The sequence below is a fragment of the Oncorhynchus mykiss genome, chromosome 13 (assembly GCF_057628025.1).
Source record: "Oncorhynchus mykiss isolate SJ-2025 chromosome 13, ASM5762802v1, whole genome shotgun sequence".
NCBI lineage: Eukaryota > Metazoa > Chordata > Actinopteri > Salmoniformes > Salmonidae > Oncorhynchus > Oncorhynchus mykiss.
In genome coordinates this window covers 43,963,491-43,989,999 of record NC_143034.1, presented here as the reverse complement: position 1 = coordinate 43,989,999, position 26,509 = coordinate 43,963,491, and the positions used below count along the sequence as shown (strand labels likewise).

The following is a 26,509-nucleotide window of genomic DNA, read 5'->3' as shown; positions in this document are numbered from 1 at the left end:
GCATTCCAGGTGACTATCATGAAGCTGACTGAGAGAGTGCCAATAGTGTCAAAGCTGTCATCAAGGCAAAGGGTGGCTACTTTGAAGAATCTAAAATCTATTTTGATTTGTTAAACACTTTTTTGGTTACTACATGAGTCCATATGTGTTATTTCATAGTTTTGATGTCTTCACTATTTATAAAAAAAAATTAGAAAATAGTCAAAATAAAGAAAAACCCTTGAATGAGTAGGGGTGTCCAAACTTTTGACTGGTACTGTATATAAAATAACTGGTTTAGATTATTAAATATTCATACAATAGTCATACTGATAATGATATACAATAATAATAATAATAAAACAAATGATAAATATTTTACTAAAATGCAGTGTCCTATAATCAGGGTTAGGTGACTACCTCCAGGCTCCTATGTAACTATACATTTTCAAAGCAAAAACAGAAATCTCATGGATCAAATGGAAATGTCACTTATTGAACTATCATAAATGATTGCAATAGCTTTGAATGACGGTTAGGAAGGTTACATCTGCGTGCCAAGAAACATATATGCCTTGGAAATATAAATAGATTCACAAACACAATGGCATAAAATGTATCCGATGGCTGTGAAATTGTCAACTGATACACTTGATTTCTATTTCACAAGCAATATTTTTGCATGTGGATCACTTCAAACTAAATTGGGAATAGGCTAATAGAAAACAGATTAGAACACAGTGAAGCACATTGGACACCCTGAGAAAATCAACTATAGGTTATCAAGTGTTGCAATCTAATAAACAAAATAATTTTGGAGTATTATACTATCACTCCCAAACCATGAAAGAAACAATGACTGTAATGTACAATACCATGAACAGACATAGTGACCTCAGAATGTCATTTCGTGTTGCAATCTAATAAACTAAATCATTTTGGAGTATTAAACTATCACTCCCAAACCATGAAAGAAACAATGACAGTAATTTACAATACCATAGACAGACATAGTGACCTCGGAATGTCATTTCCTTCATGATCCACGAAGCAAAGGCTGTTTTCACGGGAATCTATTATGAGCAGCGCCTGCACCAACTGTGGATGTTTGTCTGATTTGGATTAACAACATGATTGAGCGCGCATCAGCAAAATGGACAAGTTACAGTTTCTGGAGAGCAAAATACAGTACAGCATGGAAAAAAAGTAATCTGTTTTTAAAAAATATAGGTGTTTGATGCAGACTAAAATGTTATTCTGCGCATGATGACGCGCAAAAGTACGTATGTCTCCGCTTCACACGGCTAGCTAGCAGGAAGTATGTTGAATCCGTGGAGAAAAAAATGACCGAAGAACCAAAGTCGGTTGTTGATCTGAAAAAATAACAAGTCTCCTAAATGAGAACGCAAATGCTGCGTTTTTCAGATTCGGCATCATTCGCTCTGGTGCAAAGAACGTCATTAAACGGGTAAGTCGAGTGCGTAAAACGTATAAAAAATATATGTTTTCCATCAATGGGCCAGAGTGTATTTGTCGAGATCTTTGTTGGTTCTAGGCTAGCGCACGTTAGCCAGCAAGCTAACCTTTGCGTGCCACGGTTATTTGGCTTGCTAAGGCATTAATTGAAATAATATGTTCTGTGCAGATAACAAGGGAATATACATGCATGTATGCAGAATGTGCATGTTATATTTATTTGCGCTTGCAAAATGTAGAGTTAACGACTTCCGTTTTCCTTGTATTTTTTTTAGCATCGTGGGGGGTACTTAGCTAGGCGGCCGCGCTAGCTAGTTTGTCGGGTCGTTGCAGATTATTACATTAGTTTGCCAGGTCAATTGCTCCTTAAGGTGAAGTAATGTCTCACATTTAGCTACACTTGTATTATAATAACATTTAATATGCATGTATATGATCCGAAGTCATCTCTTTTCACAACTTGACCTAGCTAAAAGGCTAGTGTTTGCACAGCTAACTTAGCTAAAACGCGGCTAGCGTACTAGCTAGTTGCAAATAGCTTCTTAGAAAGCAATTTGATGGAAATTTAGTCGTTCTCTTAGATTTTTGTGTAAAGCGAATTCGCATTATATTTAAACATTTTAATAATTCGGTGTTTCAGTTAACTATGCATTTATGAGCAAAATGTCATAGTTTATGCTTTCTCGGTCCTCCGGCCTTGACGTTGCCTAATTTGGGGAGTCGTCCGATGGAAAAGAGCACGGAATGTCTCGCTGATCGGTGGTAAAGATGCCCTGCTTTTGTCCTGAAAATGTTACGCTGTGTGAACTATGTAGAAAATTCAAGCCAAGGTCACGGATCGCGTTAGAATCGCCGCCCACCACAAAATCAGATTATACATTATAAAAATTATTTCGAATTACAGTTTCATGGGCCTCCTTAATATGAAAGAAAAACATTGTATTTGTTGAAATGTAGCTCCAGACCCAATTCGTCCGAGCTCTCAACCAAAACAATGCACGTGTAAACATCGAGTCACACAAAGTAAATGTAAAGATATTAGCAAAAGCAAACGGTGTATGTACAACTATTTGCGCGTTAAATGTAAAGATGGTTGTGATTTCGCTGTTTAAAATAGTTTCTTCTGCTATCAAATGAGTTTCGCTTGTTTTCTAGGCTAACTAGTTACATAATTGTATTTGACAGTTCTTAGACATTGTCATTTTTTGTTTGCATTTAGTTGTAAATGGGAATTAGTCAGTGGTCAGTATTCCAGTTGTTTATGCTTCACCTCCCCATTCTTACGTTTTAAAAATTCTGCTACTTGCATCATTCACACCACGTTTGATAATGGCCACTCGAGCTGAAGTGGGCACATTCACATGACATTTTCCTCCCCAAAGAGAACAGAAACTATGGCTTCTGTAGGCCAGAGATTTAAATCGGGTCACTTTTTACACCATGGGCCCATTGTGATTTTTTTTGTTATCATTTGAAAAGACATATGCCTTTATTCCAACCTGGGCTCAGCTCAGCAATGAATATGCTTCAAAGTGTAAACAACAGATGACAGACAACCTCAACTGTAGACAAAGTGCTACCCATCTGGTATTTTGCTACACAGATCTTGATTGGCTTGATGAGCCTAGCACATCCAGATGGCCTGTCGTCAGAGCCCTGGGTCAGGGTACCATCCCAGAGGTTATGGGACTTTCACAAGAGAACTGTAAGACTAACCCATGCAGGGTATAAAGTGTGTTCTGTTGAGGTCACTTGACTGCAGGAACAAATACTGGTAGGCCTGTGTCAATACTAGGCCTATGTTACTGAAAATGACCAATGTTGCATTTGACCCATTTTTTAAAATGAGAATTGTGTGTACAACTGTAATATCAATCTTGCATTAGCTTATATTTTAGTCCAACATCTCAAATTTGGATGAATTATCACAGAATTTACATAGATTGTGAAATTAGGCATTCCACAAACCTTTGTATTGTCTTTTGTGCTGTAAATGTGCAAACTATAGGTGTGGTTCCCAAGATCCTTCAGGAAGAACTTGGCACACGACACACTGGTCAGCCTGGCGGAAGCGAACACAAGCTGCAAACGTGCCACATCCAATAAAACAAAAGCCATGTCTAAAAGTTCTCACAACACAAGTCCTTAGTTAGCACATATGCCTAAATACAATCAGTAAAACTTTGAATCCACACTGACAACTGTCAGATGATAAATCATGTGTACAAATAAACTATAGACTAATTTGAACAAATGTCCGATTCAAACATTGGCAAAACATAAAGCATTGAATTCTATAAATGTAAGACAACATATATTTTTTAAGTTTGTCGATGCATATTCACAGTTGTAATGACTCCAAAGTAACCTTTATGGTGTCCAAAGAGCTTGTGAACTGATATCATGTTTTTTCACCCCACAATAAAGCACAAGTGTTGAATGTTAAAAGGGCAGTGCAGTTCAAAATTTGTTTTTTTATCTCACGTTTCCATAAAGGTCAAAATAACACACTGAAATTGTGAAAATTATGATAAAGCCCCCTTTGTGTAAGAGCTGTTTTAAAAAATCCTGGAATTTCAGCCTGTTCAGGTGGGATGGAACTTTTGGCCCACAACATGTCACAATGTGATCTGAGTATAATAGACCAATGGCAGTTCATCTGATGTGGATGGGCACTAGACCAGCCTTTCAGGGCTGTGTAGGTAAAAATCTTTTAATTTGTGTCTGCCCTAACGGTGGGAGTTGTCGGCAAGGCAGGCAGGAGGGGGAAGATCAGGTGGGAACATTCTAGCCAATGAGAGGGCAGCTACGCGTGTTCAAAACAAACAACTATACAATTTCATTCACTTATCACTAAATTCGTAACAACCTAAACTTTATGAAACTTCAATTTGATTAAATAAGCTCCCCACTTGGTCTGCTTATTGCTGTATTCTCATGTGGACAAATTGACAGGAGTGGAGCCTCGCTTCGCCTGTTCTTCTTACCAGGGGTAGGCAACTAGAGTCAGCTGGAGGGTTTTTGGCGGAGCTGATTGTCGGGGGGCCGGATCATAATAATTTTAAATGCAAATTGACCATAATTTAGCCCACCATGGATGATTTTTGGCCCGCGGGCCACCTGTTTTCGACCCCTGACCTAGACACTTGTGGTGATCTGAGAGGATTGAACAGGTGGAGGAAATATGTCAAAATTCCACCAAGTCTATCAGAGGGCAAGGTAAAGATTTTACCATATTGCCTCTTAGATCTCCAAGTGTCTAGGGCAGAGATATAAACGTTTTACCCTCCCAAGGTCAGGACTACTGCTGGTTTTCTGTTCGACCTGATAATTAATTGCACCCACATGGTGTACCATGTCTAAATCAGTCCCTGATTAGAGGGAAATAATTTTTAAAAGCAGGGTCTAGGGCACTCAAACTAAGCTTTGGACCTTCAAAGCCAGTTCCACTGAATTTTCTTCATGTTCCCCTCTAATCAGGGAGTGATTTTGACTTGGGACACCAGGTGTTGGTAATAAATTAAGTACCAGCAGCCTCCAGACTAGAGGTCGACTGATTTAATTAGGGCCGATTTCAAGTTTTCATAACAATCGGAAATCTGTATTTTTGGGCTCCGATTTGCCGCTAATTTTTATTTTATTATCTTGTTTTTTTTACACCTTTATTTACTCTTTATTTAACTAGGCAAATCAGTTAAGAACACATTCTTATTTTCAATGACGGCCTAGGAACGGAGGGGGGGGGGGGTTTAACTGCCTCGTTCAGGGGCGGAAAGACAGATTTTCACATTGTCAGCTCGGGGGATCCAATCTTGCAACCTTACAGTTAACTAGTCCAACGCAATAACGACTTGCCTCTCTCTCTCGTTGCACTCCACAAGGAGACTGTTACGCAAATGCAGTAAGCCAAGGTAAGTTGCTAGCTAGCATTACATTTATCTTATAAAAAACTATCAATCATAACTAGTTAACTAGTTAACTACACATGGTTGATGATATTATCTAGCGTGTCCTGTGTTGCATATAATCTGACTGAGCATACAAGTATCTGACTGAGCGGTGGCAGGCAGAAGCAGGCGCGTAAATGTAACAGTATAACTTCAGACCGTCCCCTCGCCCATACCCGGGCGCGAACCAGGGACCCTCTACACACATCAACAACAGTCACCCACGAAGCATCGTTACCCATCGCGCCACAAAAGCTGCGTCTCTTGCAGAGCAAGTGGAACTACTACTTCAAGGTCTCAGAGCAAGTGATGTCACTGATTGAAACGCTATTTAGCGCGCACTAATTGTGTTTCAAACTTCACTCGCTCTGAGCCTTGGGGTGGTTGTTTCCCTTGCTCTGCATGGGTAACGCTGCTTCGATGTGGTGGCTGTTGTCGTTGTGTTGCTAGTTCGAGCCCAGGGAGGAGCGAGGAGAGGGATGGAAGCTATACTGTTACACTGGCAATACTAAAGTGCCTATAAGAACATCCAATAGTCAAAGGTTAATGAAATACAAATGGTATAGAGGGAAATAGTCCTATAATAACCACAACCTAAAACTTCTTACCTGGGATTATTGTAGACTCATGTTAAAAGGAACCACCAGCTTTCATATGTTCTGAGCAAGGAACTGAAATGTTAGCTTTCTTACAAAGCACATATTGCACTTTTATGTTCTTCTCCAACACTTTTTTGCATTATTTAAACCAAATTGAACATGTTTCATTATTTACTTGAGGCTAAATTGATTTTATTGATGTATTATGTTAAAATGGGTGATAATTCAGTATTGTTGTAATTGTCATTATTACAAATACATTTTTTAAATTAAATGTATTTATTTTTAAAATTGTCCGATTAATCGGTATCTGCTTTTTTGGTCCTCCAATAATCGGAATCGGCGTTGAAAAATCATAATCGGTCGACCTCTACTCCAGACCCTGTAGGGCAGCATTTCCCAAACTCTGTCTTAGGGCACCCAAGGGAAGTACGTTTTGGTTTTGCCCTACCACTACACAGCTGATTTAAAATTACAAAGCTAGTTGATTATTTGAATCAGCTCTGTAGCGCTAGGGCAAAAACCAAAACGTGCACCCCTTGGGGTCCAGAGGACCGAGCTTGGAAAACCCTGTCGTATGGTCAGAGTTGAGTACCACTGGTCTAGGGGATTTGGGGCTAGGGGTTGGCCCAATCCCAAATTGAACCTTAAACCTTTCGCCCAATGCACTTCTGGAGATCTGAGAGGATTTGATTGGTATAAGCAATATGGTGAAACTTCCCCCTGGCCTATTAGAGGACAAGGTAGAGCTATTGCGATGTTACTTAAAGTACACCTATCAGATCTCCACAAGTTTATAGGGGCCAATTTTGGGATTGGGCTTTTGTTTCTGGACATCGCCTCAATTTCAGGACCATTAAGCATGAAACGCAGAGAGTCAGACTGCCGATAGGTACTTATCACAGTGGGAGGCCATTCCTTCTCTTGCTAGAACAAAAGTGGTGCCGACCTGGTAGCGATGAGCATGCCGTTTCTACTTGTAGAATCGCAGTGCTCGTCAGTGGCCAAAAACTTTTAAAAGCTACCCTAACCAGAAACCGTGGATAGATGACAACATTTGCACAAAACTGAAAGTGCGAACCACTGCATTTAACCATGGCAAGGTGACTGGGAATATGGCAGAATAAAAGCTGAGTAGTCTTTTCCCTCTGCAAGGCAATCAAACAGGCAAAATGTCAGTATAGAGACAAAGTGAGTCGTAATTCAATGGCTCAGACGTACTGTATGTGGCAGGGTCTATAGATAATCACAGACTACAAAAGGAAAACCAGCCACCAGCCAGGTCACCAACGTCTTGCTTCCAGACAAGCTAAACACGTTTTTTGCCCGCTTTGAGGATAACACGGTGCCACCGGCGCGGCCCGCTACTAAGGACTGTGGGCTCTCCGTGGCCGACGTAAGACATTTTAAACTTGTTAACCCTTGCAAGGCTGTCGGCCCAGACGGCATCTTTAGCCGCGTCATCAGAGATGCGCATACCAGCTGGCTGGTCAGTTTACGGACATATTCAATCTCCCTGTCCCAATCTGCTGTCCCCACATGCTTCAAGATGGCCACCATTGTTCCTGTACCTAAGAATACAAAGGTAACTGAACTAAATGACTATCGCCCTGTAGCACTCACTTCTGTCATCATGAAGTGCTTTGAGAGACTAGTCAAGGATCATATCACCTCCACCTTACCTGTCACCCTAGACCCACTTCAATTTGCTTACCGCCCCAATAAGTCCACAGACGATGCAATTGCCATCACACTGCACACTGCCCTATCTCATCTGGACAAGAGGAATGAATACCTATTTAAGAATGCTGGTCATTGACTATAGCTCAGCATTCAACACCATTGTACCCTCCAAGCTCATCAATAAGCTTGAGGCCCTGGGTCTCAACCCCGCCCGGTGCAATAAGGTCCTGAACTTCTTGACGGGCCGCCCCCAGGTGTTGAAGGTAGGAAACAACACCTCCACTTCACTGATCCTCAACACTGGGGGCCCACAAAGGTGTGTGCTCAGCCCCCTCCTGTACTCCCTCTTTACCCATGACTGCGTGGCCAAGCACGTATCCAATTCAATCATCAAATTTGCAGACAAACAGTAGCAGGCTTGATTACCAACAATGACGAGACGGCCTACAGGGAGGAGGTGAGGGCTCTGGGAGTGGTGCCAGGAAAATAACCTCTCACTCAACTTCAAAACAAATGAGATGCTCGTGGACTTCAGGAAACAGCAGAGGGAGCACCCCCTGGTCACGGGACAGCACTGGAGAAGGTGGGACGTTAAGTTCCTCGGCGTACACTTCACGAACAAACTGAAATGGTCCACCCACACAGACAGTGTGGTGAAGGCGCAATAGTGCCTCTTCAACCTCAGGAGGCTGAAGAAATGTGGCTCGTCACCTTAAACCTTCAAACTTTTACAGATGCACAATTGAGAGCATCCTGTCGTGGGTTATCACCGCCTGGTATGGCAACTGCACCACACACAACCTTGGGTCTCCAGAGGGTGGTGCGGTCTGCACGACGCATCACCCTGGGCAGACTACCTGCCCTCCAGGACACCTACAGCATGTCACTGGAAGGCCAAAATGATCATCAAGGACAACAACCACCAGAGCCACTGCCTGTTCACCCCGCTATCATCCAGAAGGTGAGGTCAGTACAGGTGCATCAAAGCTGGGACCGAGAGACTGAAAATAGCTTCTATCTCAAGGTCATCACTGTTAAATAGCCATCACTAACACAGGCTGCTGCCTATACACACAAATCATTGGCCACTTTAATAAATGAAACACTAGTCACTTTAATATTGTCACTTTAATAATGTTTACATATCTTGCATTACTCAACTCCTATGAATATACTGTATTCTATACTATTCTACTGTATCTTAGTATGTGCCGCTCTGACATTGTTCATCCATATATATTTATATTTTCTTAATTCCATTCCTTTACTTAGATTTGTGTGTATTGGGTATATGTTGTCAAATGGTTAGATATTTCTGCACTGTTGGAACTAGAAGCACAAGTGTTTCACTACACCCGCAATTACATCAGCTAAACACGTGTATGTGACCAATAAAATTTCACTTGGCTTTGAGCCGATCAGAGAGCACAATGCCCCACGTGGGGGAGCCAACAAGAGTGACAAAAATGGCATTTTCTCTCTCCACGGATAAGCCAGTCACACTTCATATGCAATTAGGTTATGGGATGGTAGCTAGCTAAGTGCACAGACGCAATGTACACAACACTAAATACTTCCTCCAAGCTAGCTAACCACTATAGCTAGTATTGATGTTCTAATTAAATCACAATGGATTAGTTTCCACGAAACAGCTTCCTGTGTTAGCTGCCGCGCTAATGCAGTGTCCTTAGCTAGCTAGCTATGTTGTGCTAAACATTTGGCTATGTGCTGGCACTGGGATTATGTAGAGTGAATTGAATTGTTTCTTCATCATCTTGTTAGGTAGTTATCTAGTTGATACTGGCCATTCTACAAAATAGCAACATCAGCGCAACTAGCTAGCTAGCTAACGTTGGAATCTAGACCATAAACTAAGCCAAACACACGGAAATGCATTGCCAAACAACGCTACTGCCTTCTTCTGGTTTGTAGTATTTTAAGGATTTGTGACAGATGACTTCAAGGTCTTTGCTGTGAGATTTACTGCCGACACTCTGTTCAGAAGTGCAAATTACTCTTGGCTGGCATACGGTAAACAATCCTGTGTGTGTTCCTGCTCTTACATGTAGGTATGCTTGATTTACCCTGCCCAGCACCCTTGATAGGTAGAGCTTCAATGTTGGAAACATTTTATTGGTCTGAATGACTGATGCGGCGGATTTTCAACTGGTTTGCTTTTCCCAGACCATTACTATTCCAATGAAGATGTTCTTTGTCATATTTTTGTTGCAGTATAGAATAGATAACCTTTCCACGTTGACAGTGCAAATGGCTAGACGTTCAGTATGTATAATCGTTTCTGGTTTGAGTCTCTTCAAAATGATTTAATGCCTCCTTTGTTTTTCCAATTTCAACAGTGCTCTTCCAGTGCCTGCTCCGTGTCCAGATCCTTCCGGTGCTGCCCTGACGGGGTGGTATTGAATGGCTGAAAGAGAAGACTTTCTTCAGCTCTGGGAAGAAAATGGCTGACGCCACAGAGTCCAAGAGCTAAGACTCTATTTTACCCTTGTCTACTTTTGTTTATTATCTTGAGATTTGAATACCCCTTCCTTAAATGTATACGCCTACTATGGCAATGCATGATATGAGCCGTGTCAAGGGTTTCCCCTGTAAAGAGTGTGATATGGTTTGCCCCAGTACCCCTAGTCTATTAGAACACATGAAGGCTCACTACCAGCAAGAAGAAAATGGGAGGTTTGAGTGTGAGCAATGTGGCCGCATCTATAAGCATGCTGGCAGCCTGGCCAACCATAAGAAATCCCATGAAGTGGGTTCCTTTCAGTGCCCAGTCTGCACCAGAACCCTGCCCAATGCTGTGGCTCTGAAGAACCACCTCCGTATCCACACCCTATCCCCAAGCAGTGCCCAGGCAGAGGAAGACGGCGGTGACGAAGGCGCTGAAGACGGACATGATGAGAGGAACTATGGTCTTGCACAAGACCTGTCTGATGGCTTTGCCCGCAGTCACCTGAACAACAGTGGAATGGGTCATGGTGTGATGTCACATGACCCAGATGATCATAAGAAGTCACCTGTAACCGATGACGCCTGGGATCGTCCATTCAAATGCGATCAGTGTGATAGGACCTACCGCCACCATGGGAGCCTGGTTAATCACAAGAAATGTCATCAGGAAGGGGCGTTCAAGTGCACCGTCTGTTACAAGCAGTTCAACAACCTGGCTGCTCTCAATGGTCATGAGCGAACCCACTCAAAGTTTAAGACTCCTGGAGCATCGATGGTTAACAACATACATGACTCTGTGACTGATCAGCGTTCGTCTGCTCCCCAAACCGATGATGCAGCTAACTGCTTCTGCCACCTGTGCCAGGTAGCTTTGCCCAACAAGAGTGACTTCCAGGAGCACATCCTGTTGCATAATGCAGCCTCCTCTTCACTGGGTCTTTCCCGTAGTTTCCCTGGGATAATGGCGCACAATCTCAGCACTGTCCGCTCCCCAGCATACACACCTGCCCTGGGTGACCCTCTGCCGCTTCCTCCTTTGCCAAATGATAAACGTGGCCCCTTTGACCCAATGCTTGGACCTCCTGTTAATAATCCCATTTACACTTGTGCATACTGTGGGGCTGGGCATCCTGATCTGGAGAGCCTCAAAGTTCATTACCTGACCCATGACCCCCACCCAGGCTCCCATGGTCAGGATGGTATCCTGAACACTGATGGGATTGGCTCTAACTCTAACCCATCACCATCTGGAGAGAGAGTGCAATCTTCTTCTGATGATGGCGAACGTCGTTTCAAGTGTCAGGATTGTGGGAAAAGCTACCGCCATGCTGGAAGCCTGGTCAACCACAAGCGCTCCCACCAGACTGGCCTCTACCAGTGTACCATCTGCTGCAAGCAGTATCCGCACTTGGCAGCCTTGCATAGCCACCTCCGCAGCCATAAGGGAAGAACATCCAACCAATCATCCCTCAACACTGAAGGTGACTGGCTCTCCTCGGAACCCCTGACACTTGACTCTCAGAATAGTTATGTGCAGGAGGGGAGCGGCGCAACCACCCCTATCTCCCTCCCTGGAAATCTTGGTGACGCTGCTCACTTTGTACCTGATGGTGGACACAGCAGTGGTTTGGATTCACTGGAGTTCCATGATCGATTTGATGGCTCCCTTGCCCAGAGCAACTCTGGGCACTCCCCTCTTCCCCAGAACCACCGCCAGGCTGATAGACACATGTGCACTGACTGTGGAGAAATGTATGGAGACATCTCTGGCATCAAGTCTCACATGTGCCCCCAACGGCGACAGAACCAGGGGATGTCCAATGGATTCATGGGAAACATGAGTGGCTACAACAGTCCTGGAGGCGCTGCGCTCCCTTCAGGTGGAGGAAATGTGAAAGAGAGCAATGGACAGCGCTCTCAGTATGGTTCTCAGTCCCATGCCCAAGGAGGGGGGAAAAGGATGAATAAAGAAGATGAAGATGATGGTGAAGTGTACCAGTGCTCGGTGTGTGGAAACCATTATGCCAGCCTCAGAGCTCTGAGGAGCCATCTGCGCAGCCATGCTAACAATCCCACAGGGCCTGGGACTTCGGCACTTTCGCCTAACGGTGAGGCAGACTGGAGGATTATCTGCAGCACCTGTGGCCAGAGCTTCTCCAGAAAGCAAGACCTGTTAAACCACCAACTGATTCATGGGCCACAAAGGTCCGATGCAGCAGCGCAGAGCATGGGGGCCGATCCCACCAATACTAATGGCAAAATGGATGGTGATGGGAGGAATCACATTTGCGTTGACTGTGGCATGTTCTTTGCTGATCGCCATCACCTGATTACTCACCTGTGTCCTGGAAAGGGAAGAGGAGGAGTGCTGAGCAAAGAAGGATTGAATGGCGCTAAAGGGATGACTGGCGGAGACGGAGTTGGTGGCGGCGGAGTTGGAGGACCTGGGGGCAGTCGTGATATGGGAGGACAGGACCGTAGACAACAGATGCCAGATTCAGAGGATCGACCCCACAAATGTGACCAGTGTGGAAGGGGCTACAGGCACCCTTGCTCCCTGCTCAACCACAAGAAATCTCACAAGACCGGAGTCTTCAGATGCCTTGTCTGCCAGAAGCGCTACTACAACCTGCTGGCCCTTAAGAACCACCAGAGGACCCACTTTGATTTAAAAAGGTAAGCTTTTGTTTGATGCTTTTCCCCATTGAGACTTGTTTGTCTTTGTGGGCGTATTAATAACATAAGATCTGTTTGCATAGCTGAATTTGGTCCAAATTTCCAGTTGACATCAATAGGACAGTTTACACTAAAATCTGGATTGTACAGTATCTCTTCCATAGATTGGTTTTTATTTTCTCTGAAATAATGAGATGTGGTATTTTTCATTGTAATAATACTAAGAATAATCAATTTGCCTGTTGAAGGGCCTCCGCATTGATGTAAAAAAAATAGGCATTCGATTTGTTGAAGAAAACACACCGCTTTTCCCTCACTGTACAGCGGCACAGCTGAAAAACTAACAACATTGTCATTTTAATGTAAGAGTCTACTCTGTGCTACAGTCCAATCTGTAAAGCTAATTTAAAAACAAAACTCCCCTTAAGCAACCCCTAGGAACCCAAGAAATGGCCAGGCCATGACATTTTTGAATCCATTCTAAACGTAAAATGTATTTCTGACTGGTGATTTCCCTTTATTGGCTTGCTACAGCAAGGCTGCCGCTGGCACAGGGAGAAGCGGTCCCCAAGTGGCACCCGATTCCGAAACGATGGCTTTACTTGAATGGTAAATAACTTTCCCCAAATGTGCTTTTATCATCATTACTAAACGTAGCTAGTGCCCATTCAGCCAGTAGGCTTGTCCACTCATGATGTTAGGAGCGAGTTAAGTGGCTGGCAGATCGTGGAATAGGGAAAAGGAGTGCTTACCAATTCCTAACTCATCTTTAATTTGGTCCTACATTTTTTTTGCAGGCACAAGTGTGAGGAGTGTGGGAAGGCCTTCAAGATCCAGAAGCAGCTGGAAAACCACCTTCGGCTCCATGAAGAACACCGAGCAAAGGCTCACGCCCAGCTCGCAAAACTAGGCAATGGAAGGTATCAAGGAGGACCCTCTGGCATGCAGGCCATGAGAGGAGAATCGTCCAAATCCCAGAACCCTGGCATGGGGGAAGTCAAGTATGGACAACAACAACAAGGCTTCAAGCAACCCTACTCAGAGGCTGGCACTTCAAGGGCTCAGAATTTTGATCTACAAGAAGGGGGACGACGACCCTTCGCCTGTGATGAGTGTGGACGGAGCTATCGTCATGCAGGTAGCTTGGCCAATCACAAGAATCTTCACAAAATTGGCGAGTATCACTGCAATGTCTGCAACTCCACTTACCCGAACCGCCTGGCCATGAAAAACCATCTGCGTCTTCATTTTGCCCTCAAGAAGCACACTTGCCAGGAGTGCGGCAAAGGATTCCGTACCCAAAAGCAGCTGACCACCCACCACTCTGCACAGCTCTGCAAGGGGGCTGCAGGTGCTGTTGCTCAAATGGATTACGAGTGTGATGGGTGCTGTGAGGGTTTCGCTACTGCAGACCAGCTGGCTGCACATGACTGCCCTGCTCAGCAGCTCCCTTCGTCCTCTGCCTCCCTCAACAGCTCAAGCCTCAGCATCGATGGGGCTGACCTTGTGCCAGATGAACGCCCCTACAGCTGTGACATCTGCAACTGCTCTTACAAACATGCCAGCAGCCTGCTGAACCACAAGCACACACACAAGACGGGCACTTTTACTTGCACCTACTGCGACAAGCCGTACTCCAACTACATGGCGCTGCGCAACCACATGCGCATTCACACGCAGAAGAAGAGGCACATCTGCCACCACTGTGGGAAAGCATTCCGGCTAGCCAGATTCCTCCGCAATCACCAGAAGGTCCATGAGGAGGGCCACACACGCTTTGGCTGCACCAGCTGCGGGAAGAGCTTCCAGGGGAGGTCAGGCCTGGCGAGGCACCGCTGCGGGGAGAACCAGGTAGGCAAGGAGGGCAGGAGGATGGCCACTGCAAGCACGACAGGGGGAGAAGAGTGCCGGTACACGTGAGTTTTCGTCTGTTGTTTGTGATTCTTGAAGTGAAAATAGTGAAGATCATAGGTTTCTACATGTCTATTACAGGTATATGATCTCCAATCCGGCTTCCTTGGGACCATACGTGCACCGGAATTCGGATATTTCTGAAGTTTGGACAGATTGATTAGTGGAGACCAGATAAGTCACCCTGTTTGCTTTCAGTTAGATATACATTCGTTTCCTAGGCTACTATGAATCAGACTTGATTTGATTGTTCAGTTGGATGTTTTATTTTCTGCTTTTACAAAGAATACTGCCATTAATTGATATCAATTCAAACTAGCTGACATAGTATAATAAGTAAGATTTATGATTTGTGTGTTCCTTGTACTTGTTATGAATTGTAGTGCTCCTTTGTTTGTGCCTTCCCTGTCTCTTTTAATAGGTACATTGTACATTTTTAGGTTGTTGGTAGTGTAAACCTAGTTTAGTGGGTTTCTTTGTTTGACAAAGTCAAGGCACAAAAGCTGGTTAAAATGGTAAAAGACCATAGAAGTGAAAAGGTTCTTGTATGTTTGTTTTTTTGTTGTTGCTGATGTTACAGTAAAGACTACATTGATAAAGAGCATAGGTCTACCCTTAGATCCACAGTAAGTATTTGGAGCTTGCTACACTGCACATGCTTTGTTGTCATTTAGTTATTTTATGGGGGTGGGGCAATCTGCACTAAGCCACCATATTTCACCACAGTTGCGGCCAATAAGAAAGTCAGAATCATTTCAATAACTTTGAAAGTGGGATGGAATTGTTGTATCCAAATGTGCAGTGCAGGGAGCCACACATACCTTCTAAGACTCTCAATCAAATAATTGAAAACTAATTTAATGACGATCCATATTCCCCCCCCCCTTGTTTCCACCGAAATGTGTCCCCCTTTTTACTATGTGTATAAATTGACTATTTCTTCTTGCAGGACATGGTAAACCACTTAGTCATCTCCAAAGCTTTAAGCCGGATTCCAGATCATATACCTGTACAAATTATTTTGAGATATATAAGTTTTATCTAATGGAAAAGTGGTAACCAGCCAATTAGTTTTGTTAGATTAGTAAAAAATGGACCGCAAGCAGTTACTAATTTCTTCTTTTTCTATTCTCTCTCCACAGATGTGACCAGTGTGGCCGCTCCTACGCCCATGCCAGCTCCCTCCTCAACCACAAAAACACCCACACCGTCGGCATTTACCACTGTGCTGTGTGCCTCAAGACCTATTCCAACCTCCTGGCCCTCAAGAACCACCGGCGCATCCATTCAGAGATTCGGCGTCACCGCTGCCCAGAATGCGGCAAGGCTTTCCGTGTCTCCTCCCAGCTCAACAGCCACCGTCGCGTCCACCTAAAGGAGAGGGAGCTAACTTGTGGCCCCTGCCAGCGCAGCTTCCCCAGCCAGGCCAGCTTCCGGCTCCACCAGGAGATCTCTCACGGCCAAGCCCCCAGGCCCCCCCAGCAGAAACAGGCCAGGGCTGGGGGAGCCTCTGGGGGCACATCCGGGGGCGGGAGCTCAGGCCTTAACTGGGACTCCGGCCTGGATCTCACGCTGTTGCAGGCCCAAGGACTGGTCCCCAATGGACTACCCAAAATGAACTCCCTGTCCTTCCAAGGCCCCAGTGGCAGCAGGAGCCGTGGGGCGACGGGGACCAAGTCGCACGTCTGCAACCAGTGCGGCCGCGGCTACCTCCACGCCAGCTCCCTCCTCAACCACAAAAACAGTCACAAAACAGGCGCCTACTTCTGTAACTCCTGTCAGAAGGAGTTTCCCAACCTGATGTCCCTCAAGAACCACCGGCGTATTCACACTGAGCCCAAACGTTTCCAGTGCCCCGACTGTGGAAAGTCCTTCCGTGTGTCCACCCAGCTCATCTGCCACAGGCGCATCCACACCAAGGAAAAGCCCTTTTCCTGCCAGCAATGCGACAAGCGCTTCTCCAGCAAGTCCAACCTGCGCCACCATCAGAAGGTGCACTGGAGCAGCTCAGCGCCCCCCACCATGGCCATGGGCGCTGCCAGCTTCTTGGGTATGCCCTCAGGCCCATTTCTATAAGTATGGGTGGGGTGTGGGGGTGCTAGTGTGAGATGCATTGAAATGCCAAGGTTTTAGAGGTGCCAAAACTCTTAGTCCCCTTCCTTCTCATTCACCACCATCTCGCTCTTGTTGTATAGTGTGAGGTTTATATCTGTATATTTTCACAGAACAGTTGATGTGTTTTAGAGACCCAGGCCCTGCATGCAACCTGAGACCAGGGAGGGTAGAGGGGGAGAGGACTGACTTGGCATGGACGACATCTACACTGGTTAAGACAGTCTGGTGGCAAAAGCTTCCCCCATCCGCTTCATCCCAACCAGCATGGCTACTCTTGCTTGCATTCACTCGATGGCCTTTGCTAGGGGACAAGAACCCATTCGCCTGTAATGGTACACAAGGATTACTGCTCACTCAGTGTAGGATGCGTGCTAGACTTCTCTGTTCGGCCCTTTAGAAACCTTAATGATATACTGTTGTCATAGCCCCTGTTGCATGTTGCACAGTAGATGATTGTAGATTTCTCTGTGTTTTATTGACAGTTAAGCCCCAGTGTCAAAGTTACAGCAAACCTGGCACATTAGGAAGAACATCCTTATGCCATGCCAAGAGTGTGGCGTGAAGCTCACCAAGTCAACCACATTGATGAATTTGACCAATGTTAAGGTTTTCTTTGTGGCATCTTTGCAGTTTGAATGCATTGCACATCACGACATCCCATTCCATATCTGTTGATTTTGGATAAAGCCTTTGCATGCGGCCTTTGTCCTGTTCTACAAAACATCTTAAACAGTAAGACATTTTTTTTATTTCAAACAGTATCTCTGAGGTGAGCAATATGTTGGAACCAAGAGTGGAGATGTACTTTGGCATTGTAAAAATGTAGTTTTAACGGTGAATTAATGCAGTGGATGGAGATGTCACATTTCTGTAATATAGAACTGACCTGAGGGTGTATTGCTCTCTTGTGAGGTTCTAATCGTTTTCTAACTTGTGTGTTTCTTGCAGCACGAAGATGAGCTTCAAACCTTATTATTCTGCAGATGACAGCAATGCTCTTTATCGGTTGCTTCTTTCTGGCATCACATTTGTGTATTCCTCCTAATATTTAAAAAAAAATAATAATAATGTTTCTGGGCACCCATATTTTAAACACTGCGCCTAACTAGTAAACATGTATAGACAATAAGTTGTGGTTTTAAAAAAAAAAAAAAGGAAAAAAAAGGAAAGAAAATGTATATTGTTAGGCCCATGCCGGCATTTGGTTTTATCCTGTATCGTAATCGTAATTCTGACTGTATTATTTACAGTTGACTTTTATAAAACAGATCATTGTAGAATGCATTTATTTATATTAACACTTGTAATGGAAAACGCTAGTCTTAGGATCTCTGTTTAGGAGCTGTGTTGTAACCACCCCCTTTCCTTACACTTACCCCTGACTATTCATCCTGTATGTATAATTGACATGGAGTCAAGTATGAAGGACTCCCAAAGAACACTTGTTACAGTACTCCTCCATGTTGTCTCAATTTGTTATGGTTTTACAAAAAAAAAAAGAAAGTCCCTTGTACAATAAACGGGGAACTTGTATAATGTGTGTTTTTGATTGCAGTACAAAGATTTAAGGAATTATTTCTGAAGTGATGTTGTGACCGTCTCCCCTCAAGTCAGACTGGACTTCCTTTTGTTTCACAAAAAGCTCACACTCAAAAGGGATGACTTTGTGAATTGTTTGTGCGTTCAGTCCTCATTCTCTTTAAGTTTTTGTTACACCTTAATCGTAACCCTTGTATTTATTAGTATTTCTTTTATTTAATTGCGTTTTGACTATTCAAAGCTCTGTGTGAACACCTTTTACTGGGAGCGCTGGTGCTAGTAAGTGAAATATAAAGTGACAGTGAAGTGATTTTTAAGAGCAATGTGCAAACTAGACCACAGGACAACTAACTATATTTTAATTGTTTTCTCCAGAATTGGTTAAAAGTGGACACTTCCAACCATCATTACGGTTAGATTAGAAAGGATTAGGTTTGAACAACTATAATGAATCATTTTCAGTTCTAACTTTTTTGTTTCATACATGTATGTAATGCCTACTACACACTTTTATAAACTATGTTTTCATAATTCATTTCTTAACAAAACCTGTCCATATTATAACCCCTAATGCTGAGTACTGAAAATAAATAGCTGGAAAACAAGTGAAGAACATTGTGGTGAATCAATTGTCCTTTAACTCCACGCTTTTAATGTACTTTTGAAAGTGTTGTGTTTAAATAATCAACTTGTTTTCACACAGGCCATTTTTAACCTGTGAAGGTGAAATCAACCTGGGTTAACTCGACCTTGTTAAAGACCTGGCTTGAACATTTTCACTTCAGTGAATTGGTCAACTTAAAATGTGTCTAGTTGAGGGGCCAAATAATTGACCTGTTTGAGGATATGTAAGGAAGGGGGGTATACAATTGCAGATCTTTAAGCAAATGATGTAGACTGCGGATGAAGTTTGATCATGTTATTTACCTTGTTGCCTTTGGAAAGGCTGGTGCCCTCATCATACACCTAGGCCGTTGCTGATATTTTTTCCACTAAATGTTATTTTGACCAATCACATCAGATCTTTTCACATCAGATCTTATTCAGAGCTGATCTATATTAGATAAAATGGCAATTAGTGGAGAAAAAGATTGGCATAAGGCTCCCTGTATAAACACAGCCCTAGAGGATTTGACCTCTTGTCATTTTCAGTCATTTGCTCATGTTAGTCCAAACAATAAGGAAATGGACACTAATGCACCTATATGTAATCTTTAAGGTACAATCTTTGAATGCATTCCATTATCTTGATGCTAGAATATGTGTTTGTTTTATGCAACACACAATCACAATAATATTGAGTTTACAATGTGGTTGTTGAAAATATACCTTAATTTATAATCAACCAAATGCGTTTAGAGCTCTTTCATCCTTGGAAGAATAATATCCTCAAACTCCTTTCTTTAGTTTTTCCACTTAGCTGATGTTTAGACCAACCTCATTTTTCCACGTAGGGTTTTTTACATTTTTTATCAACCCAGTCAAGTCTGAGTGTGCATATTTGCCGCTAGTTAGCTTAGCACGCTAACATAGTGTCCATATGGAATCTGTTGAGCTGATGCCAACGTCTAGCAACCACAGTGCATTTCTATTACATGTTTTTCAAGAGTGTGGTCACTATACACGTTGGATGGAGTGTCTGCGTGGTGGTGAAGTGTGTTTTTGGATGTCTACTTTTGTTCAATTGCTTCCTATAAGCTCTTAGATTAATATGTTAAACTAACAAGTGGCTGCTCAAATTAATGAAATAAAATATTTTTGTCTGGGTTGATTAAGGAACAGTCAAGTATTTGTAGAAACCAAATGAAATAGTTTTTTGAGTAAATTGTCCTACGGGTTGTAGAATCAACATTGCAATATTGCAATTTTTGTGTATTTGTCACCATGAATATGAAACTAGCCCAGATATTGAAGACACAAATCTCTCACCCGTAATCTTACACATGTAACTCTGACCTGTTCCATATTTGTTTTGTTTTCATGTACATTTCGTCTTTTATATATGCATGATAGTTTGTGCTTAATAAAGATCCACCCGTGTTGAATATAATTAACTGTAGCTATACATTTGTTCCCAAATTGAGACATCAGATTCTTCCACCAAATTCAAAGGTTTACAAGGCTTTGTAAACGACCAAATGAAATACTGGTTGCTAGTGGAAATGCATAAATAACCCATATACCTGCAGTGTACAGTGGGAGAATGACATTTACAACACATGTAGCCTCACCGTTTGACTCAAAGCTCAGTACGCCATCAGTGTAGGGAAGGCCAATTTGATTTGCCCAATGGTTTGATTGTATATTGAAAAGGCTCAGGTGAATTGCCCGAAAAACAATTTATTGTTAAAGGTGCTATCTGTAACATTTCAGTGATATTTTTGACTCCCTCTCTGATTTTGAAGAATATGACATAAGTCCAAAATATTATTTTGTAGACGCAATATTGTTGGGCTTTCAACTTCTAAAAAGTAGAACCAATATTGAATCAAGAAGACGCTGCATTTTGTATAAACAGAGGGTAGCCATGACGTGCCACTCTGACAGTTCTTTTTGTTTTTGTAGTATTAATTTATTAATTTATTACTACTGATATATTAAGATCTATGTGCATGTGGAAATGTTACGGAATGCACCTTTAATTGTTGAAGAATTATTGATGAAGCTGTTTCTAATGCAGCTTTCACATTAGTTCCCAGTGGAAAATTTCACTTGTCCAAGTCGAAATTACAAGTACAGAGACCTTTTTGTTACCTAAGTTGTGACGTTTCACCACTGACCTTTTACCTTTGACAACAAATCTGTTTTTGATAATTACAACCTTATCATTATGTATAATGTAGCTAGTCTGACCATATTGTGGATGTTAAGCAAGCTAGCTTACTTCATTAAGAATTGATCCAACTTCAAAAGAACTGAACACAACCATGTCGGGCTTATGACTTCCCAGTTTCCCCATTTTCCCCGAGCATGTGAAGCCAGCATGAATGTTTATACAAACGGAAATATTAGAATTATGGCATGACACAATTCCTACATTTTACATTTTCAGGTCATCCACCAATTGGCGCAAGGAGACCACCCAAGTCGCATGTCTGTGACCAGTGCGGCCGTGGTTACCGCCATGCCGGATCCCTCCAGAACCACAAGAACGTCCACAAGACAGGTGCCTATTTCTGCAGCTCTTGTCAGAAGGAGTTCTCCAACCTGATGGCTCTCAAGACCCATCGGCGCATCCACACTGAGGTCAAACGCCACCGGTGCTCAGATTGTGGAAAGGCCTTTCGTGCTCCTAGCCAACTCATCGTCCACCAGCGCATTCACACCCAGGAGAAGCCCTTCTCCTGCCAGCAATGCGCCAAACGCTTCTCCAGCAAGTCCAACCTACGCCACCACATGAAGTTGCACTGGAGCGGCTCAGCTCCTTCCAGTTTCCTGGGTATGCGCTCAAGCCCATTTCTATAGGTGGGGGAAGGGAAAGTGCCGCTGTGATATACATTGAAAAGCCAAGGTTTCTGGAAGTGTGGTTTAATACAAGTTCAACGTTTACATTTTCAGGTAAACCGGTAATTGGTGTGGGGGCCAAATCGTACGTCTGTGACCAGTGTGGCCGTGCTTACCGTCACGCTAGCTCCCTCCTCAACCACAAGACCTTCCACAAGACAGGCGTTTATTTCTGCACCTCCTGTCAAAAGGAGTTTCACAATCTGAACGCCCTCAAGAACCACCGGCGCATCCATACGGAGACCAAGCGCTACGAGTGCCCGGAGTGCGGAAAGTTCTTCCGTGTGTCCACCCAGCTCATAATCCACCGGCGCATCCACACCAAGGAGAAACCCTTCTCCTGCCAGCAGTGCGACAAGCGCTTCTCCAGCAATTCCAACCTGCGTCACCACATGAAGTTGCATTGGGGCAGCTCAGCGCGACCTGTGCGCACCAATGTGTCTGTGGCTGCTACCAGTGCCACCCTCTTGGCTCTGCCTCAGACCCATATTTATACAAAGTATGGGTGGGGAAAGGGGAAGCATTGAAATGCCAAGGTTCTGGAGGTGCCAAAACTCTTCTTCACCCTCCTTCTCATTCACCACCATCCCCTATTTTGTTATAGACTGTGATAGAGCAGGTTATGTGGTTTAGACGCACAAGGCAATGCGACCCCAGACAAGGGGAAAAAGTGGGCTTGACATGGACACTATCTACACTGGTTAGGATACAGGTTGCAAAATCTTCTCCCATCCAATCAGTTAGCTGTGCTTTACTGCATTCACTCGTTGGCCTTTGCTAGTGTACAACAACCCTTCTGCCTGCAATGGTACACCAGGATTACTGGTATATAAAAAAGTCAATATTAAGGTTTTGGGATTGTTCCTTTTTGACTGCTGCACATCATAACATCTCATCTGTTAATCTTCAGTGAAGCCTTTGCTTGCGGCTTTTGTTGTGTCATACAGCATAAAAGATATTGAAGAGTAACTCATGGATTTTAAACATATGCGCGCAATATGTTGGATTGAAGAGTTGAGATGTACTTTGACATTTTACATTGTAAAGATTGAGTGTTAATGGTGAATGTAGTCATATAGAACTAACCTGTGATATAGAATATAGAACTGACCTGTAATATAGAATATAGAACTGACCTGTAATATAGAATATAGAACTGACCTGAGGGTGTATTGCTCTCTTGTGAGGCTCTAATCGTTTTCTAGCTTGTGTGTTTCTGGCAGCACGAAGCTGAGCTTCAAACTTGTATTATTCTGCAGATGACGACAATGCTCTTAATGGGTTGCTACTGTCTGACATAACATTTATGTATTCCTCCCATTATTTCAAAATGGCTCTTGGCCCCAACATTTTAAACACTGCTCCTAGCCAGCAAGCGCGTATAGATGATAAAAAAAAAAACTTGGATAAAAAAATAAAGAAATGTATATTGTTGGGCCGGTGCCTGCATTTGGTTTAACATGTATCATAATTATACATCTGACTGTATTATTCACGGTATGGCTTTTATAACTCATTATAGTATGCTTTAGGATCTCTCAGTTTAGGAGACGTGTTGTAACCACCCCTTGTCCTTACACTTACTCCAGACCATTCATCATGTACAGTTGTAGTCTAAAAGTTTACATACACTTAGGTTGGAGTCATTAAAACTCGTTTTTCAACCACTCCACACATTTCTTGTTAACAAACTATAGTTTTGGCAAGTCGGTTAGGACATCTACTTTGTGCATGACACAAGTCATTTTTCCAACAATTTTTTACAGACAGATTATTTCACTTATAATTCACTGTATCACAATCACTAAATCATACACTAAGTTGGCTGTGCCTTTAGACAGCTTGGAAAATTCCAGAAAATTGTGTCATGGCTTTAGAAGCCTCTGATAGTTGAAATCATTTGAGTCAATTGGAGGTGTACCTGTGGATGTATTTCAAGGCCTATCTTTCAAGGCCTACCAAACTCAGTGCCTCTTTGCTTGACATCATGGGAAAATCTAAAGAAATCAGCCAAGACCTCAGAAAAAAAATTGTAGACCTCCACAAGTCTGGTTCATCCTTGGGAGCAATTTCCAAACACCACGTTCATCTGTACAAACAATAGTATGCAAGTATAAACACCATGGGACCACACAGCCGTCATACTGCTCAGGAAGGAGAGGCGTTCTGTCTCCTAGAGATGAACGTACTTTGGTGCAAAAAGTGCAAATCAATCCCAGAACAACAGCAAAGGACCTTGTGAAGATGCTGGAGGAAACAGGTACAAAAGTATCTATATCTACAGTAAAACGAGTCCTATATCGACATCGGCAAGGAAGAAGCCATTGCTCCAAAACCGCCATAAAAAAATCCAGACTATGGTTTGCAACTGCACATAGGGACAAAGATCGTACTTATTGGAGAAATGTCCTCTGGTCTGATGAAACAAAAATAGAACCGTTTGGCCATAATGACCATCATTATGTTTGGAGGAAAAAGGGGGAGGCTTGCAAGCCTAAGAACACCATCCCAACTGTGAAGCATGGGGGTGGTAGCATCATGTTGTGGGGGTGCTTCACAAAATAGATAACATCATGAGGATGGAAAATTATGTGCATATATTGAAGCAACATCTCAAGACCCCAGTCAGGAAGTTAAAGCTTGGTCGCGAATGGGTCTTCCAAATGGACAATGACCCCAAGCATGCTTCCAAAGTTGTGGCAAAATGTCTTAAGGACAACAAAGTCAAGGTATTAGAGTGGCCATCACAAAGCTCTGACCTCAATCCTATAGAACGTTTGTGGGTAGAACTGAAAAAGTGTGTGCGAGCAAGGACGCCTACAAATCTGACTCTGTTACACCAGCTCTGTCAGGAGAAATGGGCCAAAATTCACCCAACTTATTGTGGGAAGCTTGTGGAAGGCTACCCGAAAGGTTTGACCCGAGTTAAACAATTAAAAGGCAATGCTACCAAACACTAACTTCTGACCCACTGGGAATGTGATGAAATAAATAAAAGCTGAAATAAATCATTCTCTCTACTATTATTCTCACAATTTACATTCTTAAAATAAAGTGGGGATCGTAACTGACCTAAAACAGGGAATTTTTACATGGATTAAATGTCAGGAATTGTGAAAAACTGAGTTTAAATGTATTTGGCTAAGGTGTATGTAAACTTCTGACTTCAACGGTATGTATAATTGACATGGATTCAAGGATGAAGGACTCTTTGACATTTTAAATTGACTGTACTTCCTTAAGTTTCCCTTGTACAATAAACAGGGAGCTGCTATGTGTGTTTTGATTGCAGTATGAAGTCTAAGGAAGATTAAGGATTATTGCTGACATGTTTGCCTTTTGAGTGATGTGTCTGTCTTCCCTCAACTCAGACTGGACACTTCTGTTTCACACACACACAAAAAAAACACAAACGGATAACTTTGTAAAAGTTTAGTGCATTTATTATGTTAAGATTGTTACTCTTGTATTGTAACCTTTGTATTCATTCATTAGCTAGTATTTCCATATACAATTGTGTTATATTCAACTATTCAAAGCTCTGTGTGAACGTATTTTACTGGGAGTACTGCTAGTAAGTGAAATATAAAGTCACTGTATTTAGGAGTAATGTGATAAAACTAGACCACAGGACAACTGTATATTTTAGTTATACCTGAAAATAGTATGCAAAATGGACACTTGAACCTTCATTACAGCTAGTTTAGAAATAATTGCTTTTAACAAGTTTTAATTTAAAGTTCTTACTTTTTGTAGTATATATGTAATGCTTACTATACACTTTTATAAACTATGTTTTGATTATACATTTCTTAACAAAACTTGTCCATATTATAACCCCTAATGCGGAGTACTGAAAATAAAAGCTGGAAAAATGTGTTGTGAATCGCAATTGTCCTTCAGCTCCTCACACTTTGTATGTATTTAAGTTTTAAACAGTCACAATTTTTTTGAAGGTTGCTTCAATATTTCCAGGACTCCCACAGTATTTCATTGCTATAATCATGAACTGTTAAAAGCAGGGTTAAAGTAGGCCTGTTTTGGGGGCTCTTTTCTATGACAGTGCATTCCCTTCAGTCAGGAAGGCCTGTCATAGAAAAAAGAACAAATACAGTGCCTTGCCAAAGTATTCGGCCCCCTTGAACTTTGCGACCTTTTGCCACATTTCAGGCTTCAAACAAAGATATAAAACTGTATTTTTTTGTGAAGAATCAACAACAAGTGGGACACAATCATGAAGTGGAACGACATTTATTGGATATTTCAAACGTTTTTAACAAATCAAAAACTGAACAATTGGGCGTGCAAAATTATTCAGCCCCCTTAAGTTAATACTTTGTAGCGCCACCTTTTGCTGCGATTACAGCTGTAAGTCGCTTGGGGTATGTCTCTATCAGTTTTGCACATCGAGAGACTGACAGTTTTTCCCATTCCTCCTTGCAAAACAGCTCGAGCTCAGTGAGGTTGGATGGAGAGCATTTGTGAACAGCAGTTTTCAGTTCTTTCCACAGATTCTCGATTGGATTCAGGTCTGGACTTTGACTTGGCCATTCTAACACCTGGATATGTTTATTTTTGAACCATTCCATTGTAGATTTTGCTTTATGTTTTGGA

General features: G+C 42.7%; 1 protein-coding gene across 19 annotated transcripts; it reads left to right on the top strand.

The window, feature by feature from the left end:
* The first annotated feature begins 1,038 nt into the window (after positions 1-1,038).
* si:dkey-89b17.4 (zinc finger protein 646) lies at positions 1,039-25,770 on the top strand. 19 transcript variants are annotated; one of them, XR_016485917.1, is made up of 8 exons: positions 1,039-1,447; positions 10,042-12,826; positions 13,361-13,435; positions 13,624-14,677; positions 14,819-15,363; positions 15,880-16,787; positions 21,444-21,830; positions 21,950-23,562. XR_016485917.1 is itself a non-coding variant. In XM_090196268.1 (8 exons), the coding sequence occupies exons 3-8, from the start codon at positions 10,239-10,241 to the stop codon at positions 22,420-22,422; spliced, it is 5,550 nt and encodes a 1,849-aa protein (XP_090052394.1). In that variant the 5' UTR covers positions 1,293-1,447; positions 8,419-8,645; positions 10,042-10,238; the 3' UTR covers positions 22,423-25,770. The 19 variants fall into 19 exon arrangements, 7 of the variants coding, with proteins under 7 accessions (XP_021413285.3, XP_021413286.3, XP_021413287.1 ...); XR_016485913.1 differs by having other exon boundaries at positions 13,624-14,742; positions 21,950-23,342; XM_090196268.1 differs by lacking the exon at positions 14,819-15,363 and adding an exon at positions 8,419-8,645 and having other exon boundaries at positions 1,293-1,447; positions 13,624-14,742; positions 21,950-25,770.
* Positions 25,771-26,509: the final 739 nt, after the last annotated feature.

Coding starts and splice junctions, on each gene's coding strand:
- si:dkey-89b17.4 (XM_021557610.3), top strand. CDS start 10,239: ATGTATACGCCTACTATGGCAATGCATGATATGAGCCGTGTCAAGGGT. Junction 14,743..15,879: donor GGAGAAGAGTGCCGGTACAC/GTGAGTTTTCGT, acceptor CTCTCTCCACAG/ATGTGACCAGTGTGGCCGCT. Junction 16,788..21,443: donor GGGCGCTGCCAGCTTCTTGG/GTATGCCCTCAG, acceptor TTACATTTTCAG/GTCATCCACCAATTGGCGCA.